This window comes from Denticeps clupeoides, chromosome 18 (genome assembly GCF_900700375.1).
Source record: "Denticeps clupeoides chromosome 18, fDenClu1.1, whole genome shotgun sequence".
NCBI classification, from domain to species: Eukaryota; Metazoa; Chordata; class Actinopteri; order Clupeiformes; family Denticipitidae; genus Denticeps; species Denticeps clupeoides.
The window spans coordinates 4,301,442-4,319,796 of record NC_041724.1 but is presented as its reverse complement, the minus strand read 5'-3'; the positions used below and the strand labels follow the sequence as shown (position 1 = coordinate 4,319,796).

At 43.9% G+C, this 18,355-nt stretch overlaps 2 protein-coding genes across 3 annotated transcripts; both read right to left on the bottom strand.

Moving 5' to 3' along the window:
* Positions 1–478: 478 nt before the first annotated feature.
* LOC114767833 (solute carrier family 22 member 4-like) lies at positions 479–4,150 on the bottom strand. The gene is made up of 10 exons (XM_028959639.1): positions 3,827–4,150; positions 2,857–2,960; positions 2,597–2,751; positions 2,349–2,520; positions 2,117–2,258; positions 1,919–2,016; positions 1,560–1,774; positions 1,210–1,392; positions 1,004–1,139; positions 479–880 (listed from the first exon to the last, which is right to left on the bottom strand). Exons 1-10 carry the CDS (start codon positions 4,133–4,135, stop codon positions 793–795), a joined length of 1,602 nt encoding a protein of 533 aa, XP_028815472.1. The 5' UTR covers positions 4,136–4,150; the 3' UTR covers positions 479–792.
* Positions 4,151–7,050: 2,900 nt separating this feature from the next.
* trappc11 (trafficking protein particle complex subunit 11) lies at positions 7,051–18,329 on the bottom strand. Of its 2 annotated transcripts, XM_028959559.1 has the most exons (30): positions 18,130–18,329; positions 17,491–17,718; positions 16,917–17,086; positions 16,716–16,786; positions 16,520–16,634; positions 16,333–16,432; positions 16,179–16,252; positions 15,993–16,089; positions 15,693–15,826; positions 15,242–15,389; positions 15,030–15,123; positions 14,726–14,805; positions 14,316–14,394; positions 13,680–13,734; positions 13,414–13,559; positions 13,222–13,283; positions 12,972–13,104; positions 12,743–12,873; positions 11,855–12,010; positions 11,563–11,750; positions 11,233–11,381; positions 11,009–11,130; positions 10,804–10,923; positions 10,561–10,626; positions 10,291–10,447; positions 9,928–10,039; positions 9,665–9,756; positions 8,304–8,437; positions 7,447–7,614; positions 7,201–7,340 (listed from the first exon to the last, which is right to left on the bottom strand). In XM_028959559.1, exons 2-30 carry the CDS (start codon positions 17,692–17,694, stop codon positions 7,299–7,301), a joined length of 3,399 nt encoding a protein of 1,132 aa, XP_028815392.1. In that variant the 5' UTR covers positions 17,695–17,718; positions 18,130–18,329; the 3' UTR covers positions 7,201–7,298. The 2 variants fall into 2 exon arrangements, with proteins under 2 accessions (XP_028815393.1, XP_028815392.1); XM_028959560.1 differs by lacking the exon at positions 18,130–18,329 and having other exon boundaries at positions 7,051–7,340; positions 17,491–17,694.
* Positions 18,330–18,355: the final 26 nt, after the last annotated feature.

Here is an 18,355-nt window from a genome sequence, read left to right as displayed (position 1 = left end):
GACGGCGGGAGGAAACCGGAGAACCAGGAGGGATTCGGGGAGAGCATCGGCGAACACAAGGTTTCTTTAACACAACTTAGTAGCGAGATAAATTGCAACACGAATCACAATATCGCAACGGGGTCTGAAGCACTGCATGCAGCAAGTGTTGTCTTCAGGGGTGCGAAGTACATAAGCCTTGTAATTGAGTTAAAAGTGGAGATATCAGCGGTAAAATATTACTCCAGTAAGAGCGGAAATCCACCCTTTAACCTCCCGTTTCAGCAAAAGTACAGATGCATTTGTCTATCAATGTGCTTAATAATCAAATGCACCATTATTTATAATTAATCTAATGTCTTGTCATTTTTCACAGCACTCTTGCACAATCAATTCGGTAAGACATTGATACATATTAAAATGCTCAGAAGCACCACACAGTTTGCAATACGTAGAACAAATTGGCAATGAAACACAAGAATTTGAAAACAAAGTTTATTTCTAATTAACTTAATATGTTTAAGACACAACTTCACAAAACTAATTCTCCTCTAATGTGGTGTAAAAACTCAGACATGGAACTAGTATCTGTATGAACTTACAAGATACCAGTCATAGCTGTCATGTGTAACTTGCTGTATGCTCGTTTCTTTTTTTTTCTTTTTTTTGACCTGTTATTGACCTGTTATAATGTGGTTGAGAACTAATAGTTGATGGACACATTAAATATTATCAAGATAGAAGTTTTTTTCAGGTCCACCAGTGGACAACGCGCCTCGGATTCCAAACGAGATGAAGCAAGTTGCAGTTCTGTTACTCCCGGGTCTTGAGCGCTCCGTTCTCCAGCCGCGCTTCTCCATCCTGCCCACAGTTTGCTATGTGCTTCGGCTTCCGAGAACTCCTGTGAGGAGATGGGTAATAAATTGCACTGATTTTTATGAACGCGGGCATGTTGTGCCCTTGTGACGCCTGTACCACTAACCAAAAACACCAACAGATCATAGTTACCCGCATCGGGCCTTACCACTGAAGCGGTTTCACCTGACTGATGAACTCCGGGAGCTCCTCATCTTTTGTTTCTGGTAACAACACGCTCAGCACACCAATGACGATGGTGATGCTGCCCATCAGCATGTATGGCAGTATTTTATTGTACCTTCCTGAAGCAGAAGAAACAAAAACCGTTAGGTGGGAGATGCAGTGTGAACGGTTTATGGAAGGAGGGCTCACCCATGTAGGCGATGTACGGGGAAATGATGCTGCCGGTACGAGAGGCCATGGTCGAGGCGCTCAGGCCCATGTTGCGCACCACCGTGGGGAAAAGTTCCGTCACGTAAAGGTAAATAAAAGTATAGGCTCCAGTCACTCCAGTTTTCCCCATCATTACTAATGCAATGGTCAGGCCATGGACATCTGAAATTAAATAAATAAAAAAAAAGGACCACACTGCAAGGTGTTGAAAAGTGACCAGGTCAGATCCAAATCATCTATGGTCTCGTAATTGTCTTCCCTATCTCATTGTCTGGAACCATATTGACATTTTCACTTGAACGCAGCGTATTAATGTAAATGCGACCAACCTTCTGGGACAAAGTTGATAAGCAGCAACAGTACCCCGCCCAGCAGGAGCGTGAAGGGCAGAATAACCCGGCGAGGTGTGTAGCAAACAAAGAACCAGATAGCGCCATAGCTGACGAACTCGGTGGCGGCGGCCAGCAGGCAGTTGATGTAGGGGTTGCCGCCCATATTTGGGGTGTTTAAAGACAGCCCATAATAAGTCATGGCTGTGATCATCCTAGGAGAAGAAAAGACACACTTTGTGATGACATATAAATATTTTGCAAGCATGCAAATATGCAATTTAGCAGGAAATAGAATTGTTAATGCACTCAGCACTTGCCATCAGCATCGCCAAACTGAACACAATGATGATTTTTACCATATTATGATGTTAAGAACCGTGATGTTTCTCATATTTGCCGATTTAAAAAGGTCAGTCCATGAGTACAGTTTCTGTTTTTCCTTATTTTCGTTCTCCTGTCAATAAGAATATATATGAACATTCGGATACAGCTGCAACATTAAAACATGAAATTAATTAACAGTATTTGTCATTCATAGTAATAACAAGAATTACTATGAACTCGGTGCAGTCGTCCTGCCTGAATATGACTTCGGGAGGGGTGATCTTGTTCATCTTGGCAGCAGCTCGAATGATGGCCTCGGCCTCCTCCACCCTGCCCTGCGAGAGCAGCCAGCGGGGAGACTCTGGGATGTACCTGAGACGTGCGGTTATGGACCTAACAGTCTCGTTACAGAAGAAATCGGACCAGGAAAGAGAGCAGGGGGGTGCGGAGCGCAGCACTCACCACCAGAGGGGAACGTACAGGAAACCGATCAGACCCAAGGCCAGCAGCAACATCCTCCAATCGCGAATGAAATAGGCGAATAGCGGCAGGCACACATAGCCAATAGCATAGCACGAACAGGTCCCCAGAATCCCAAAGCTCAGACGAGTGGTCTTACTGAGAAGCTCGGAACCTGACCAAGGAGACATTTTATCAGCATTAATGTTACAAAATATAATGGGCAGACATGAGGTCAGAGGTCAACTCACCGAGGATGTAGGCAGCGCAGTAGTTGGACACCTGTCCCATCCCGACAATGAAGTAGAGGACACAAAACATCTCCCAGCTGCTGGAGAGGGTCTGGAGCAGGGTGAAGACTGTCTGCACCACCATGGTGGCAAAGAACACGACTTTCCTTCCATACCTGAAAGGGGTGGGGTCACGGCGTTCTCTCAAAGTGTGTCCCACAATTCACCCTTGGAGGACTTGCATTGGAAATAATGGTCAGTAAAAATGAAATATCTATGACCTGTCAGAGATCATCCCAGATATAAAAGATCCCGTCAGCACTCCAGAAAAGAAGACCGTTCCGGTGAAAGGAGCTTTCCAGGCGTCATCGCACACCAGATTCCACTGTTCCCGACAAAAAAAATAATTACAGAAATTCCATCGGTCGTTCAGTGCGACAGTGGAGGGAAAATGAGATACAAACGTTTGAAGGTCAGGACAAAATACGTCTCCGGGTGAAAGAATAAATCATTTTTCATATTTGGACAGATTGCTTTTGAAAAAACCTTTGACATTTTAGCAATGATGCGTGTTCCTGGATGCATTTTAATTATGCATTTTAATTAAATTATAACTGCAAATGGTTTTTTTTATCTTGTTTCCTTAGAAATGTAATGGTACTTTTCTACCACAAACTTACTGTTTTTATCTTGGTTTTGACCGTATACATAAACTGCCAACATAGACAATAGTCACTGGCAAAGTTTGAAATTCACTACTGTGAATCCGTCCAGCTTTCCTAATAACGGGCGAAGCTTTTAAAGTGACTTGGTTTGAAAAACACAACGTCATTCCACTGGAATTCAGGACTCGCTGTTGCAGACATTCAATCATTGACAGACATTTAATACATCACCCAGGAAAAAAAGGGACATTTCTAAATCACCTTAAACGTTCAATGTAACTGCGGTGTAATCATCTAATTATGCGATTAGGTTTTCTTGTACATGAATAAATGCTCTGTTATGTGCACATGTTTCGTTTTCAAGCATATTGTGCATTATTATGTGAACCAGAAGACACGGGTTCAAATCCCACTTACTACCATTGTGTCCCTGAGCAAGACACGTAGCCCTGAGTGTCTCCAGGGGGGGACTGTCCCTGTCACTACTGATTATAAGTCGCTCTGGATAAGAGCGTCCGATAAATGCCGTAAATGTAAAATGTAAATTAGTATTATTCTTATTATTATGACCGCGGTGAACTCTGACCTCTGACACGATGGTGGACGAGTAGATGTCCGTGCTGAACTCCCAGCCGTCCAGACATGCCTCCGTCTCGTTCCCGCCGCCCGGCGCGGAGCGGCTGCAGCTGCCGGCCTCGCCGGGCGCGCCGGGCGGGACCAGGCTGCCGTTCAGGTGCGGCAGCCGGCAGCGGTGGGCCGGCGTGTCGGCCAGGAAGACCATGGCCAGTCCCACGTAGCCGTTGGGGATGGTGCTGAGGCTCAGCAGGCAGTAGACGAGCCTCTGGAAGGGTCCGCAGACCCCCAGGAAGCCGATCACGTCCTCGTACTCCCGCATCGCGCCCCGGGAGGGATGTTGGGAGGTTGCGGGGAGGACCGGGCGCCGGTCCCGCTTTTATGCGCGGGGCGGAGTTGGACAACACGAGTCATTTTTACGACCATTCAAATCGGACCTGTTCATAAGTTATGAGCTTTTATTGCATTTTGCCAAAAGGAGACTCCAGGCATATTGTTTAACGATGTGCAGACTTTATGCATGTTTTTATATATGGCCATATACGAAATATTGAACTGGAGCTGCCCAGATGCAGATGCATCTAAAGTGCACAGTGAAGATGCTTTGTGAAACACCTGTGGGTTACGCCGCAGAAGTATGAACACGCAATTTTTAAAAAAATATTATTATCACAAAAGTGCGAGATGAAACGTTGGTAAAAATGTGTTGGCTAAATACATGTCCCACATAAACAGGACGACTTGCTTGTTTCTTATTGGGACCTGTATTTATGCACCTCCGCCTGGAGGTCAGATCATGTGTGGAAGGGCCCAACGGTGAGGTGGAAGTGAACCAGGGGTCAGGACAGGCGTGGACCTTCCTGGATATGAATAATACATGACTGGTCCCCAGAGCCCCCGTATCAGGTCATGGTAGCAGTTTTAGTAAAGTGAAACAAAATTTCAGGGAAAAAAAATATTCAGAACGTAGTGTGCAATTTGCCTTTACATTTACAGCATTTACCAGATGCCCCTATTCAGAGTGACTTATGATCAGTAGTGACAGGGACAGTCCCCCTGGAGCAACTTAGGGTTAAGCGTCTTGCTCAGGGACACAATGGCAGTACAGTTGTGGCCAAAAGTATTGAGAAATACTTTTTTTTTTTTACAAAGTTTGCTGCTTCAGTGTTTTAGAACCTTTTGTCAGTTGTTTCTGTGGTGTATTTAAGTATAATTACCAGCATTTTATAAGTTTCAAAGGCTATTTTGACAATTACAACCAAAGGTTATGCAAAGAGTCGATATTTGTAAGACCTCTGGAACTCACCCTGACATGCTGTCAATCAACTTCTGGGCCAAAACCTGGCTTCTGGCGACCCGTTCCTTCATAATCAGGGCTTAGAGTTTGTCAGAATTTGTGGGGTTTTGTTTGTCCGTCTGACTCTTGAGGATTGACCACATGTTCTCAATTGGATTAAAGTTCGGGGAGTTTCCTGGCCATGGACCCCATCATGCTGGAGAAGGCATTGTTCTTCACCAGACTGTTCTTGGATGGTTTACTGTTGGCACAAGACAGGACTGATGGTAGCATTACCTTTTCATCTCCGGACAATCATTCATCAGCGAGGCTTCATCAGAGAAAATGTCTGTACCCTAGTCCTCAGCAGTCCAATCCCTGTACTTTTTGCAGAACATCAGTATGTCCTTGATGTTTTTCTTGGAGAGAAGTGGGTTATTTGCTGCCCTTCTTGTCACCAGGTCATCCTCCAAAAGTTCTTCTCCTCACTGTGCGTGCACACTCACTCAACTTCTTGATGTTTTGATCGAATAAATGGTTGACTTAGTTGCAGCCATAGCAATATGTTGCCTGTGAAGCCCTTTTCTGCAACGTGTTTCCTTGCTGGTAACCATGGTTAACAGAGGAAGAACAATGATTTCAAGCATCACCCTCCTTATAAAGCATCCAGTCTAAAGCTATTCTCAGCATGACAGAATGATCTCCAGCCTCGTGCTCCTTAACATCCTCATCTGTGGTAATGAGAGGATCACCTTAGTAATCTCACGACTGGACTACTGCAACTCCCTTCTAGCTGGTCTACCTCTAAGTACCATCCGACCTCTACAACTCATACAAAATGCAGCAGCACGACTGATCTTCAACCTTCCCAAATTCTCCCACACCGCCCCTCTGCTACGCTCCCTCCACTGTCTCCCAGTAGCTGCACGCATCAGATTCAAAATACTGATGCTGGCCTACAAAGCCAAACATGGAGTAGCACCATCCTACCTCACAGCCCTTATTACACCTCGCACTGCACCTCGTATACTCCGAGCCTCCAGTACTGCTCGCCTGGTCCCTCCATCTCTGAAGGTAAAAGGAAGACGTTCATCTAGACTCTTCTCCATCTTGGACCCTCGGTGGTGGAATGAACTTCCCCTGGAGGTAAGAACAGCTGAGCACTTTCAAACGGCAGCTCAAGACCTTCCTCTTTAGAGAATATTTAAATTAACTTGTAACCTTATTGTCTGACTTATGTACAGAATCTACAACAAGAGTGAATAAAAAGCTTGTATTCATAGTTAAGGGTCCTAATGAACTAGAATTGATCCCTTCATTGATGGTAACTTGAAAGCACGTTATAAGTCGCTCTGGATAAGGTCATCTGCCAAATGCCTTAAATGTAAATGTAATGTAAATGTAAATGACTGAAATGTTCTTTTTGAGATGATGTTCATTTTCATTGCAAAGAGGGACTTTGATCATCTCATGTGATTATAACATTCTGGAGTATATGCAAATTGTCATAATAAAAATGGAAGCAGAAAACCAGTATATGTGTCGTTCTGAAAACTTTTGGCCATGACTGCAAGTGGGGTTTGAACCTGTGACTTCGTGCCAAAACTCGAGGAACGCCACTGAGTAAATTTCATTTATGTCATTTATGTCATTTATCAGACGCTCTTATCCAGAGCGACTTACAATCAGTAGTTACAGGGACAGTCCCCTGGAGCAACTTAGGGTTAAGTGTCTTGCTCAGGGACACAATGGTAGTAAGTGGGATTTGATCCTGTGACTCTGTAGTCTTCTGGTTCATAGGCAAGTGTGTTACCCACTTGGCTACTACCATGCCCATAAATTTCCATAAAATCACTGATTGAAGACATTGCAAAAACTTGGAACTTTATTTGGCACTCAACTTTTGAAAGTCTTTGTGGTCTTTTCATCCCAGCAAGACACAGAAAACACACCCACACATCTCCAAAGGGACATTTCCAAGTTTATTCATCAGTTATATATTGTGATTTATCAACAAGACATTTAATTCTATTTTCAACATATTAACCCTTCTAAAAAGCTTTAGTTCTGAGATGAAATGCGTTAATAATAAATTACACGTAAAGGAAAGAAAGAAAAAAAAGAAAAGAATCATATTTGTAATAGGTAAGACATGGTGTCATTCGGAGAGTGAAAACTGCTGTAAACAGGAGATCCTTCCCTCGCTTCCTCATGCCGCTGCTATGGAGGCATCACCCGGTCTTCCTTGGGGCTGTGGGAGGAAGAAAATGGAGAACAACGTTAAATCTGAACAAGGTGCTCAGGAACAGTCACAATGTTCTTCGCCTCTCTGAATGAGAAGATGAAAAGGCTCACACCTTGACGAAGATGCGGGAGGGTAGGAAGCGGCGCAGCAGCGCGGGTGCCACGCTGGGGAAGCGCATCAGGGTGATGTTGAGCACAGGCAGACTCTGGTACCCGGCCATCAGAGGGTAGAAATTGTAGAGCATTTCCTGCTCCGCGCCAGGCAAGATCCTGATCCGCACCTACAAAAACAGGGAGAACGCAGTGAGCGTTTCTATCGCGGTGACGGTAGGGTGTTCCGGAATCACTGCGGACACAGCAGATTTCTCAAGAGGTTTTGTCTGTATTAGGAATCTGCTAAAAATAAAAAAAAAACCTGGGTGCTCTGTAGGGTACATCTAATCTCGAGATGTTCCCAGGCAACGCACGAGAACAAGCAGTTTGTCCTTGGCCTGTCACACAGTGAATTGTAAATCTGGCCTTTTAGAGGCCATCACTGCAACACCAAATTAGAAGATACTTTTTGGAACAATCGGTGATCCGGTTATGCAGTGCAATGGCACGCTGAAGGTTTGGTCCTAAATTGAAAGTGTTTAATTTGATATCATTTGTGTGGATCTATAGTTTGATCTTTAATTTGTTCAGACTATAAACAGGCATCCAGCGGCATGCAAATTTAGACTAAAATCCCAACCATTTACATCAAGCACAAACGTTAACAAAATGGGGGAGGATTCTGAATGAATGTTTTCATACATACGAACACTGTAAAAGGAATGTCTGAGCTGGTTTATGAGGGCAATGGACTGTCACTATTGATTGTATTGATCTGTATGGGGGAATCGGCTCAATGCCTTGATTGTTGAAGGTCACTGAACAGGCACTCCGAATGAATTTTAGTTTTAAGTAAAAAAAACAAAAAAAAAACAACCTGCTTGAGTCCAGAGAACATAAAGGCATCGCTGGGTTCCACAGTCATTTCCACATCCTGAACCAGTCCGGTGCGATTCTGCATGCAGTACCTCACAGGCAAGGACTCACGAACGCGCCCAAACGATGGGAGGTCTGCAGAGAAGCAAACAAGATCAGCCTGCAATCAGTCCATCCACAGTTAAATAAATTATAAACAGCATGTTTATTATAAATGACAGTTACAGTGCTAACGGTGAAAAAAAAGTATTTATACTTTTGTTCGTGGCCTCATCAAAACGTGAGGCGCATTGCTCTGTCTTAATTAGTTTTAGTCTTTGCATTCCAGCTGTCATTTTAGTTTATATTAGTCTTTGTCATGTCCACACTCATTTTAGTCAAGTTTCAGTCAACTAAAGACTGAACATTTTTTTTTTTTTAGTCTTAATTTAGTCAGAATATTTCATGACTGTTTTAGTCAGTGAAAACTTTTTTAGTCAACGTAGTCTGTTTTTTTGGTAATGCAATACTTTTTAACCCAGTCAATACAGTACAAGTAACAGGTAGAACAGACAAAAACCAAAATTTCTTTTAGATAGTCTTCCAAAATTTTCCCTGGAGAACTGCTGAAAAACCACCCGTTATGTTCACCATCGCAATGCACAGAAACAACTTTCCGCATGGTTTGGTTGCCTCAGTTAAGCCCACAGGTCGGATTAAAATCAGGACAAAAGTCAGAAATGCGGAAAAAAATTGCGGATGCGGAAAGATTTTTGGAATTTGCACTGTCCCGTCAGACATGTTTCATGTCAAGTCGTAAGGCTTTTCTTTCAGCACGGTGTACAAAGATAAATCTTGGCAGGTGTGAAAATTCTGCTTACCGCAATATGCATCCTCCCAATAATTTTGTGTTGAGACATTTCATAGTTTTCAGTGTATCTGTTACTCTACTCTGAGTTCTTCAGTGATTTTATCAGCCACATTGTCTGAAATGCTGGGGGATGAATGTCTTAGCAGGTACAAAATTTCACCAGCACACGGTTGGGGCTGTTTGACAAAATGAACCATGCAGTGTAACACATTGATAAACCTGCAAATTGCAAATGGAGACGTCTCAACGCAAGTGTGGCATCAGCATGCTTTACTGAACTTGTGAAACACGTTCGCAAGCTGCGTTCTGAGCTGCGCCTCTCGGATCTAGTGTCAGATCAGTGGGCGAACCTGATTTTTATTCCTTCCGCAGCTACGTCGGTACACCGGAGATAGACGCAGCATTTGTGTGAAGTTTTTCATTCGGAATGGCTAAAAGCATCGTATCCACTCGCACACAAACAAAGGCAGTTTCCAAAACACAGCCAGCAACTGAACCCTGGCTCAACCCACCTGCGTGAACATACAGAGGAATGGTCTCGACCATAACGTGAGGGAGGGTCACAACAGTGCTGATCACCGGTGTTTCAGCACAAGTGGATTTCCTAAAAAAAATATATATATCAATATATAAAAATCATTTCACTTTTCATTTCTTAAAAAAAAAAGAAAAGAAAAAGGAAATTCACCAAAGTAGTGGGATGTAACAGACAATCTGGAAATATTACTCATTCGTGCACTGTCGAGTTTATTCGGCATGCAGCATGGAAACACACCTCTTCCAGGACACAACGTACTGCCCTGACGCCACGCTGCTCGTGCCAGTCGGTACCGGAGGGCATTTGAGCGAGAAGCATTCGCTGGCGCTCTCTCCTGTCTGCAGCACGACTGTGAGGAGACACACCCACCACACAGAGCACTATCAATTTTGGCACAGCATAATGTTCAGAATCATCATTTTATATGCATTTATATGTGAAGAAAACAGTCAAAAGACATACAGGGTACACATAGAAACTAGCCAGGCAATATCATATATTTATTTTAAATATTCAATCCATCTTCAACTACTCCTCGTTTGATGCTGAAATGCCCACGGCTATTCATATTTACATGTGTAAACACTGCTATTGCCTTACTTTCTTCCACTTGTGACTCTGGTTGGTCAATGGCAGCCATTGTAGGGGCCAACTGAAGCTGGCTCGTCACAAGGTGCAGTGGCCACGGTGACGCACTTAGGATGTCCGTCATCAGGAGGAAAGGAACGTCCACATGAACCCTGTCCAGGTTCTCAAACTACGAAATCATGCAAACAGACTTGTTAAAAATTCACACATAGCGCATTCGTTCACCGAGGTACAGCATTATTCCTGCGGAAGGCCCCACACATTATACAGAAAATCTCCCACCTTTGTTGATACAAACTTGACAGCCACCTCAAACGGAACAACCGTCTCTAAGGTAACGGTTTCATCCTGAAACAAACATTCGCAGAAAAGCAATCCATAAAAAAAATTCGAAATGACAACATTTGAGTGGAACACTACTTATTCTTAGTAATAAATATACAAATGTTGGTTAAAGTATCTCTATGTAAATAGAGACACAGTGGTGTAAATAGAGACAGTGGTGGTGGGTCGTAAAATTCGTACCTTGTGGCATTTACAGGTGATCTCTTTTCCTTCCACGCTGGTGTTCATGGTGTAGGAGACATGGAACAGGAAGATCCGGGATCCAGTGGTGACACAGCGAGCAAACAGGGACTTTTTCATCTGCCACATGGGAACATCCGGAGCGTTCAGCGGTCAGGTCGGATGAAACTTCTTACACAGTGGGGGATCCTGCAAAAAGTCAAACCTTCTGCCCAGGCTGCAGGTCTCCGATGGGAATGTCAGGAAGCAGTGCAGGGTGGGAGTCGTCACACATCTCTCCTCCGTTCATGGTGACGTGGGTTGTCTGGGTCAGGTTCGCATCTTGACCTTCACACAGGCACACATTCAAAAAATAAATACAGAGCATGTGTAACTCACACAATTCGTAACCCTTTTCCGCAAAGTCCCTTGTTGTGAAGACTGGCATACCTGGTTTAAGACCAGCAGTCAGTTTGACATCTTTAGCTGCTGTGTTTTCTTGGGACTCTATGGTGACCGTTATGCAGTACATCTCGTTGTTCAGGGCTGGAGGCTCATGCCTCAGTTGCAGGGAGACCTTTGGCACCCTGGAAATGACCCTACAGGATGGACAGAGAGGGACACGCCTAGCTGAAGTACCACAAGGTGACCACCAATGAAATAAAGGGGTTATATAAAAATTAGTGCATGATATTCAATGGTCCAGAATATTCTTACACTGGCCATAACTCATACATGCCTAAATCTGTACAAGTAAGTAAGTATGTTGATTTAATTTACATGGTGCTGGCTTGAATGGTAACAGTGTCCCAGTTCACCAGCGAGTCAGACGCGGGGCCACGTCTTTTGAAGGAGCGGGAAGCCTGCAAAGCCTCATGGGAAGAGGCTGCATCACCTCCACCACCACGCCAGTTGAGGTAGACACAGCGGCCGCTATCGCTACCCAGCATGAGGTCCACACCTGTGATCTGAAACACACACACACACACACACACACACACCTCCTATTACATAAGACACAATGGAGAACATGTAGTAATGGGATAGCTGCTCCATTATTCATGGATCGTACCTCTATCTTCTTTCCCACATCTTCAAACCTGGCCACAAACTTGAATGAGTATTTGCGAATCTTCCCAGGAACCAGACACATGTTCTCCTGAATGGAGGGCTCTAGAATGTCCTTAGAATTGCAGGGTTCCTCCACCACACAGTACTGGTTGTATTCCTGAAGAGAGTACAGAACTCTGTAATCCATTGTCGGCAGAGTCAAATATATTTAATAAGGTATAAATATATAAGCGAGAGGTCCTCTTAAAGGTCTTTTAAGGGGACTTAAAAATGTGGCTTTGTGAGATCATTTAACATTAATACGAGTTCCCCTGGCCTGTCTATGGTCCTGCAGTAGCTAGAAATGGTGATAGGTGTAAAAAGTGCTTTGTTCATTCTGCTCCGCCGTTCAAAGAGTGGCAGCTCAGACAGTCTGGAATTTGTCCCCTTATGATGTCATAAGGGGAAAGGTTACCTCCCGTTTCTCATGCTTTTTCTCCCCAGAGAATTTCCCACCCCTCCACTGTCATTGCAGTTTCTCGGTGACTGGGTATAACAATGAGCACAAGACTCTGAAGAACCAGTGGGTTATTTGATTTTTTTTTGGAAAAACTGTGTTTTTTTAATAATGTTGATGCCCGCTCTCCTCCTTGTCCCGCCTCTCTCCTCCTCATTAACACACTACAGACAACAAAACGGCACATCCTGATGAAATCTCATTGTGTGACTTGCTAAAAGTGGCTGTAATTCTGCATCACAGCTGAATTTCAGAAAGATACAGTATTAGGGGACAAATAAGACAGATATAAAAAAAAAAGATTTCTGGGGACCTTAGGGATGAAATGACTGGTGTGTGTAGTTCTGGGAGTAAAAACAATATGAATAAGAGAGTCACAGCTTGAGACTCTACCTGGTTGCTCAGACTGATGCACAGTTTGGAGAAACGCAGTGGATGGGGACAGTCAGCCCTCAGGTAGACGTTCAGCTGTACAGGATCGTCCACATGGAAGCTGGGTGACAGGAACTTGGCCTTGCACTGAACTATTTAAGCAGGATAAAAAAAATCTATTAAACTTAAATGCATAAGCAAAAATAAATAAATAAAATAATCCGGATCAGTACATCAACCATGTTCTCACCAAAGGGCACATAGTCCTGCACCTCAATAGTGAACTCGTTACTGCCAGCCAGAGAGACACGTTCGTTCCACAAGGCCCGCGCTGCTTTAACTGACAAGGGGTCACACTCTGGCTCTGGGTCTGGCACTTCGTTCTGGAAGCGTGCACACACACACACACACACACACAGTTTCTAATTTATGGACCCACAGACATACAGAAATATGAAACCATCTTAATGTGGTCTGGGTTGAAGAGAAGATCCACTCACCATCAGCACCTTTATTAGATTCTTCTCAATCCTGGACTTTTGCTCACTGTGCAGGGTGGACGCTGTACATGACAGTGGAGCATTCAGAAATGTATTTACTTTATATGGAAATATAGAGAAATATGCATGGAAATATATACAAAACATAGACCCAGATATTTACAGACAGTTCAGAGTAACTAAAGGCAATACCTCTGCCCACCAGCTCCATAGAGTAAGTGATGTAGTCTTTGACGTGACCCATCAGATAGGAGCACTTTAGGGCAGTGCCGAGGATGGAGGTCAGCAGGCTCCACCAGCGCTCCATGCGGTAGTCGCACATTACGTAATCCAGCAACCTGGCAACAGCGACCAGACACGTCAACAACACATCTGCCACATCAAACAGTGGCGTGAACAAGAGTTTCTTTCTTTCCCTTTTACTGGACGCACGGGTAATACACTCTGTGTGAACTCACTTCAAGGCCTTGGTGTAGTCCTTGGCGTGATAGTACTCCTCACCCATCTGCACCACTGCAACAGGAATGATTGAGAGCGTGACGCAGAACTTTTAAATACTTTAGTAGGTTCAGCTTTATGCTATATTAAAACATACTGTGCTGTCAATCAATTGAAACATTTTAATTATTTGCAGTTAAATATTTGTGATTAATCATAGTTAATTCATTAGACTAGATGGCTATAATGTATATTTAAAACTATTACAGAAAAGTGTGTCCTCAGGTCGTAACTGCATGCTCACACGTAACATACCAAACCACTGGGGGGCAGTGGTGGCCTAGCTGGTAGGGAAGCAGACCCGTTAGAGGTTGCGGGTTCCAATCCCGAACCGCCAAAGAGCCACTGAGGTCCCCTTGAGCAAGGTACCATCCCCACATAGGGGAGATGTTAAGTGGCTCATGTTGTCATGAGTAAGAAACACTGATGTGATGCTTACGTGCGAGTGTACAGTAAACAGCTGAGTTAATGGCATTTGTTCATTTTAACATGTAAAAAAGCAATAACTTGTCCATTATAAATGTAACTTCATAGCATGACAGTTGCCTGTGGCGCCAAAATGTTTGTTCTCTTCCCATCTTTACTAAACCACTTACTTAAATGGCTCTTCATGCGTGGACACTTGTATTTCTTGAACTGGGCAACAGCATTACTGAGCAGGGCAATGATTAATTCCTGTGGCAACATGGACAGAAACGAGGCAAGAAAATGCAATGAGTGAGGCTACCCGCTAACACTGGAGCCAGTGTAATAAATTGTTAATGATTAAATAACCATAACAATATCTGTGACCTCACTTTAAATCAACATTTAACATTAAAAACCTACTTGGCATCAGTGCATGGGCTAATGCTAACATATGTCCTTCACATCTTTTGTGTGTGTTTTTATGGTGCTGTAGCTCCACTCTACTGTGTGTGTGTCTGTGTGAAGGACATAACATTTTTTTCACGGGATCTTTTGAGGAAAAGAGAATCAGTATAACAAAATCTGTCTGAACTCTGACCGAGTGAGGAATGTCCTTCTCCTTCAACTGGAGGGCCAGGATGCCTTTCTTTTCTTTCTCTGGGTCCGGGGGGTCAATGCCTAGAAAGGGTTGGATTCACAATGAAGACCACTGTGAAAATGGAACAAACCTACCAATTGTATTAAAGTGAAGAGAGACATGTCCCCTAAAACATGATCCATGGAGGCTCATGCAGTTTTTGAGGTGTCCTCTCAAGCAAAAATGAAGAACCTTTCTAACTGGCCAGTCAATTCAGGTTCCCAACTCAATAAGCTGACAGTTTTAAGAAGCTCTTGCCACTCACTCTGATGTCCCTGTCTCCAGGCACGCTGCCCGTAGAAATCCAGAGCCGCACCGGGCGTGTCCAGTGGATCCGGGGTAGGGTAACCCACATTCGGCTAAAAGGACCATAGTCAGACCTTATATTCACATTTATGCCACCCTTATATAATCATAAACTTTAAAGCCCACACAATGCTGTCACATAATAAACATCCCACAGTCGGACCACTGTACCTCATGGCTACAGAGCTGGCCAGCCTGCTGCTTCCTCTCCTGGGCATAGTACGCCGCCTGCTGGTAGTAGAAGCCAGGGTTCTGGGTCTGAATGGCAGTGAGGCCAACTTTTATGGCCTCATCGAACAGATCCCCGAAGGACTGAAACCTGGAGGTTTACAGAAATATTACAAACATCAGAGAGAATGAGTTAAATTTTGTGCAAGTAAATATCTCCTTTGCACAAACACTGAGTCACACTTTTTTTTTTTTTTTATTTCAAACTTGTTAAATTTTTTTTCATAGCACAACATCAAATCAGAAACCTTGAGGTTCTTGTTTGTCTTATTTCTTCATATACAAAAGAGATTTTTTTTATCATCTCGCACATAAATAAAAACAAAACACATAACACCAATGGTATTTTTTTCTGTTGTGGAAATTTTTTTTTTTTAAATCGGATGACTCTTACTGTTTAGACATCCAGGCTGTGTGCTCAAAGGCCAACTCGGCGCTGCCAATCTTCTTCTTGCACAGGTCAATGTGCTTCCTGAACTGGGCGATGGCGTCCAGAGGAGTGTTGTGCTGGAAGCACAACCTGCAGATCTGGCAACGTACATGAAGATGAGCCGTTACCACACCAAACACTGTTCCTCTTTGACGTACACTCAGCAAATTATTAAAAGCACAAAAATAAAAACAGGAAATTCTACAGTGGCTGTGCTGAAAACCGCACAGCTCATTCTAACAAGGTTTAACCACTGGCAGTTACCTTGTAGTTGATGAACCCGGCCATGGTCTTAATTTCAAGCATGTTGGTTTCGTGAGCTCTAAGCTCGTGCACCAGGCCATACGCAGTTCTGTAATATCTGTTACACAAGGGAATGAATAGGTTACAACTGGACATATCTGATGGTCAGGGTGGCCAGAAAAAAAAAAAAAAAAAAAAAAAACCTACTTCAGTGCGTTCTGTGTGTCTTGCTTAAGCTCACTGAAAAACCCAGTCTTGAACTGGTGCCTCACAAACAGCAACTACAAGAAACAAGGAACAATGAATCATGGCCAATTCATTCTGAACGGCCTCTAAAAAACAGCGTGGCAAACTGTGGTACCTGATGAGTGGTTTTGTTGAGGAACTCCTTGTGGGATTTGACACGTCTTATTTCTGTGTAGTAGTATGTCTGAGCGTGCTCGTAGAAAGCATTTTCCAGCCTGCAGGGAACATTTAAAAATAACGTCACACAAACAAAACACATTTTTCGCCCCAACAAGTTAAGGAAAAGTGCGAAAATGACCAACCTAATGATATATCCTACAAGGTGGTCAGTGTGAGGCAGGACAAACAGGGACTTTCCTGACAGATCACAAGCGTTGCAAAGAGCAGAAGCTCGTTCAGAAGCCACCACATCCTCCCCTGAAAGCACAGGTTTAAAAATCTGGAAAACGAGATTTTCTTGCTAATTGAAATGAAGTAAGAGCCGATCCAACAACATACCTGGAGGGAGGGGAGTCTTCTTTTGAATTAAAACAACTGCAACCTTTGTGTTTCTTCCTTGCAGACTTGTTCTGTTAAAAGAGACCAAAAAACGTTTTATTCCTACTATGTATTCCCATGTTATGCAGTCAGTCCTATATATGTGTACTCAGTAATTAACAAAGACAGCTAGATGAGCAAAAGCAATACCAGAAAACGCACCTCACAATCTCCACTTTGGTAGCACACTCTGACTGCTTTTCTTTCCACTGAGGATCGTCCCAGTCCAGTTCATAGAAAAGCACCACGAGTGCGGGCACCAGGTTGAGGTGCTTATTCATCCAGCCCGTCTTCAGAATCCCTTTGGGAATGTACCACTCATAGGATGTTCGCTAAAAAAAAGAAAAAGAAAACTATACAAATTACTTAAAGACACCATTTAGGAGGTGTGGGAACATCAGAACATTCAAGAATGTAAGATTCCCCAGCTCGCCAATCAGAATGCTTGAATCATAGCGCTCGAAATCTATATGCCTGTTTGCTTTGTTAGTGGGTGTGGTCCAAAGATGACTATAACAGTACTGTGCTTGAATGTCAATCAAGCCTACAGTCGATCTTCCAGGCTTGAGAAATGATTATGCACCAACAAAAAGGTGGATAGTTTATTCGTCCTCTCCTCTCTTTTTGTTTTAAGGTGCTTGTTTATGCGCATCCTTTTAGCGAATGCCCCCCAAGCATCTTACATGAGGGTAAGAAAATTGGGCTTTTGGTGCACAATTACTTATTCAAAGCGTACTTTTGTTCGACACTTTGGATACTCATGGTCCCCCGGCAGGACTTTAAAAGAAATGGGAACCCGATCTGCCCTCCGGTTGGCACAGAAGGCGTCCCAGATGGCCCGGTGGACAGCGTTGTAGACCACGTCCAGCCCGGTTAGGGCCACAAAGGCCAAGGGTCTGCAGCAGAGTTCCGGGGGCAGGTCCCACTGCGTTGGGCTCATCGTGACAGAAATGGGCCGACAGCTCTGGAATGAGGCCACAGAACACATGATTGTGTCGTTAGTTTCCAACAAGATTAAAACAATCAAGATTTTTTTTATGTGGGCATATTTGATGGATCCTTGTGTGCCATTTATTGTCAATTCCTTAACAAGTTTTACGTTTTAAAATGTTTATTGCACTGAATAGAATGAACTGAAGAGATCTGCGATAGCCGACGCTGGCTGCGAGAACGACATGATGACAACAGAAACGGATCGACAAATCATCCAACAATCGAACGACCTGAAACACCCATAAAGAGGGCACGTCGGAGCATCAGAAAAAGGGAATAAAAAATACACATCCCCGCCAATAACACAAGGCAGCCGTGTCGGTACCGATCCGGCTGCATTTCTAGCGATGCTAGCCAAAGCTAGCCGGTTTGATCCGTTTACCAAGCCGGCAGGGGATCCAGTCGGACTGCAGCGCCCGGGTTGCGGTTCCGAGCTGGTTTTAAACGCGCATGGCTCCTTTGTGGACAGCTGTCAGGGGCGGGGAGGGTTGTTTGGTGTCTCTATTTTCTTTAACAACTTAAAAAATAAAGCCGCTTCCAAGGGGGGGGGGGGAGAGGGGGACACCTCTTGTCAAAGCATATGACTCTTCTTCTGCTGCCTCTTCTGT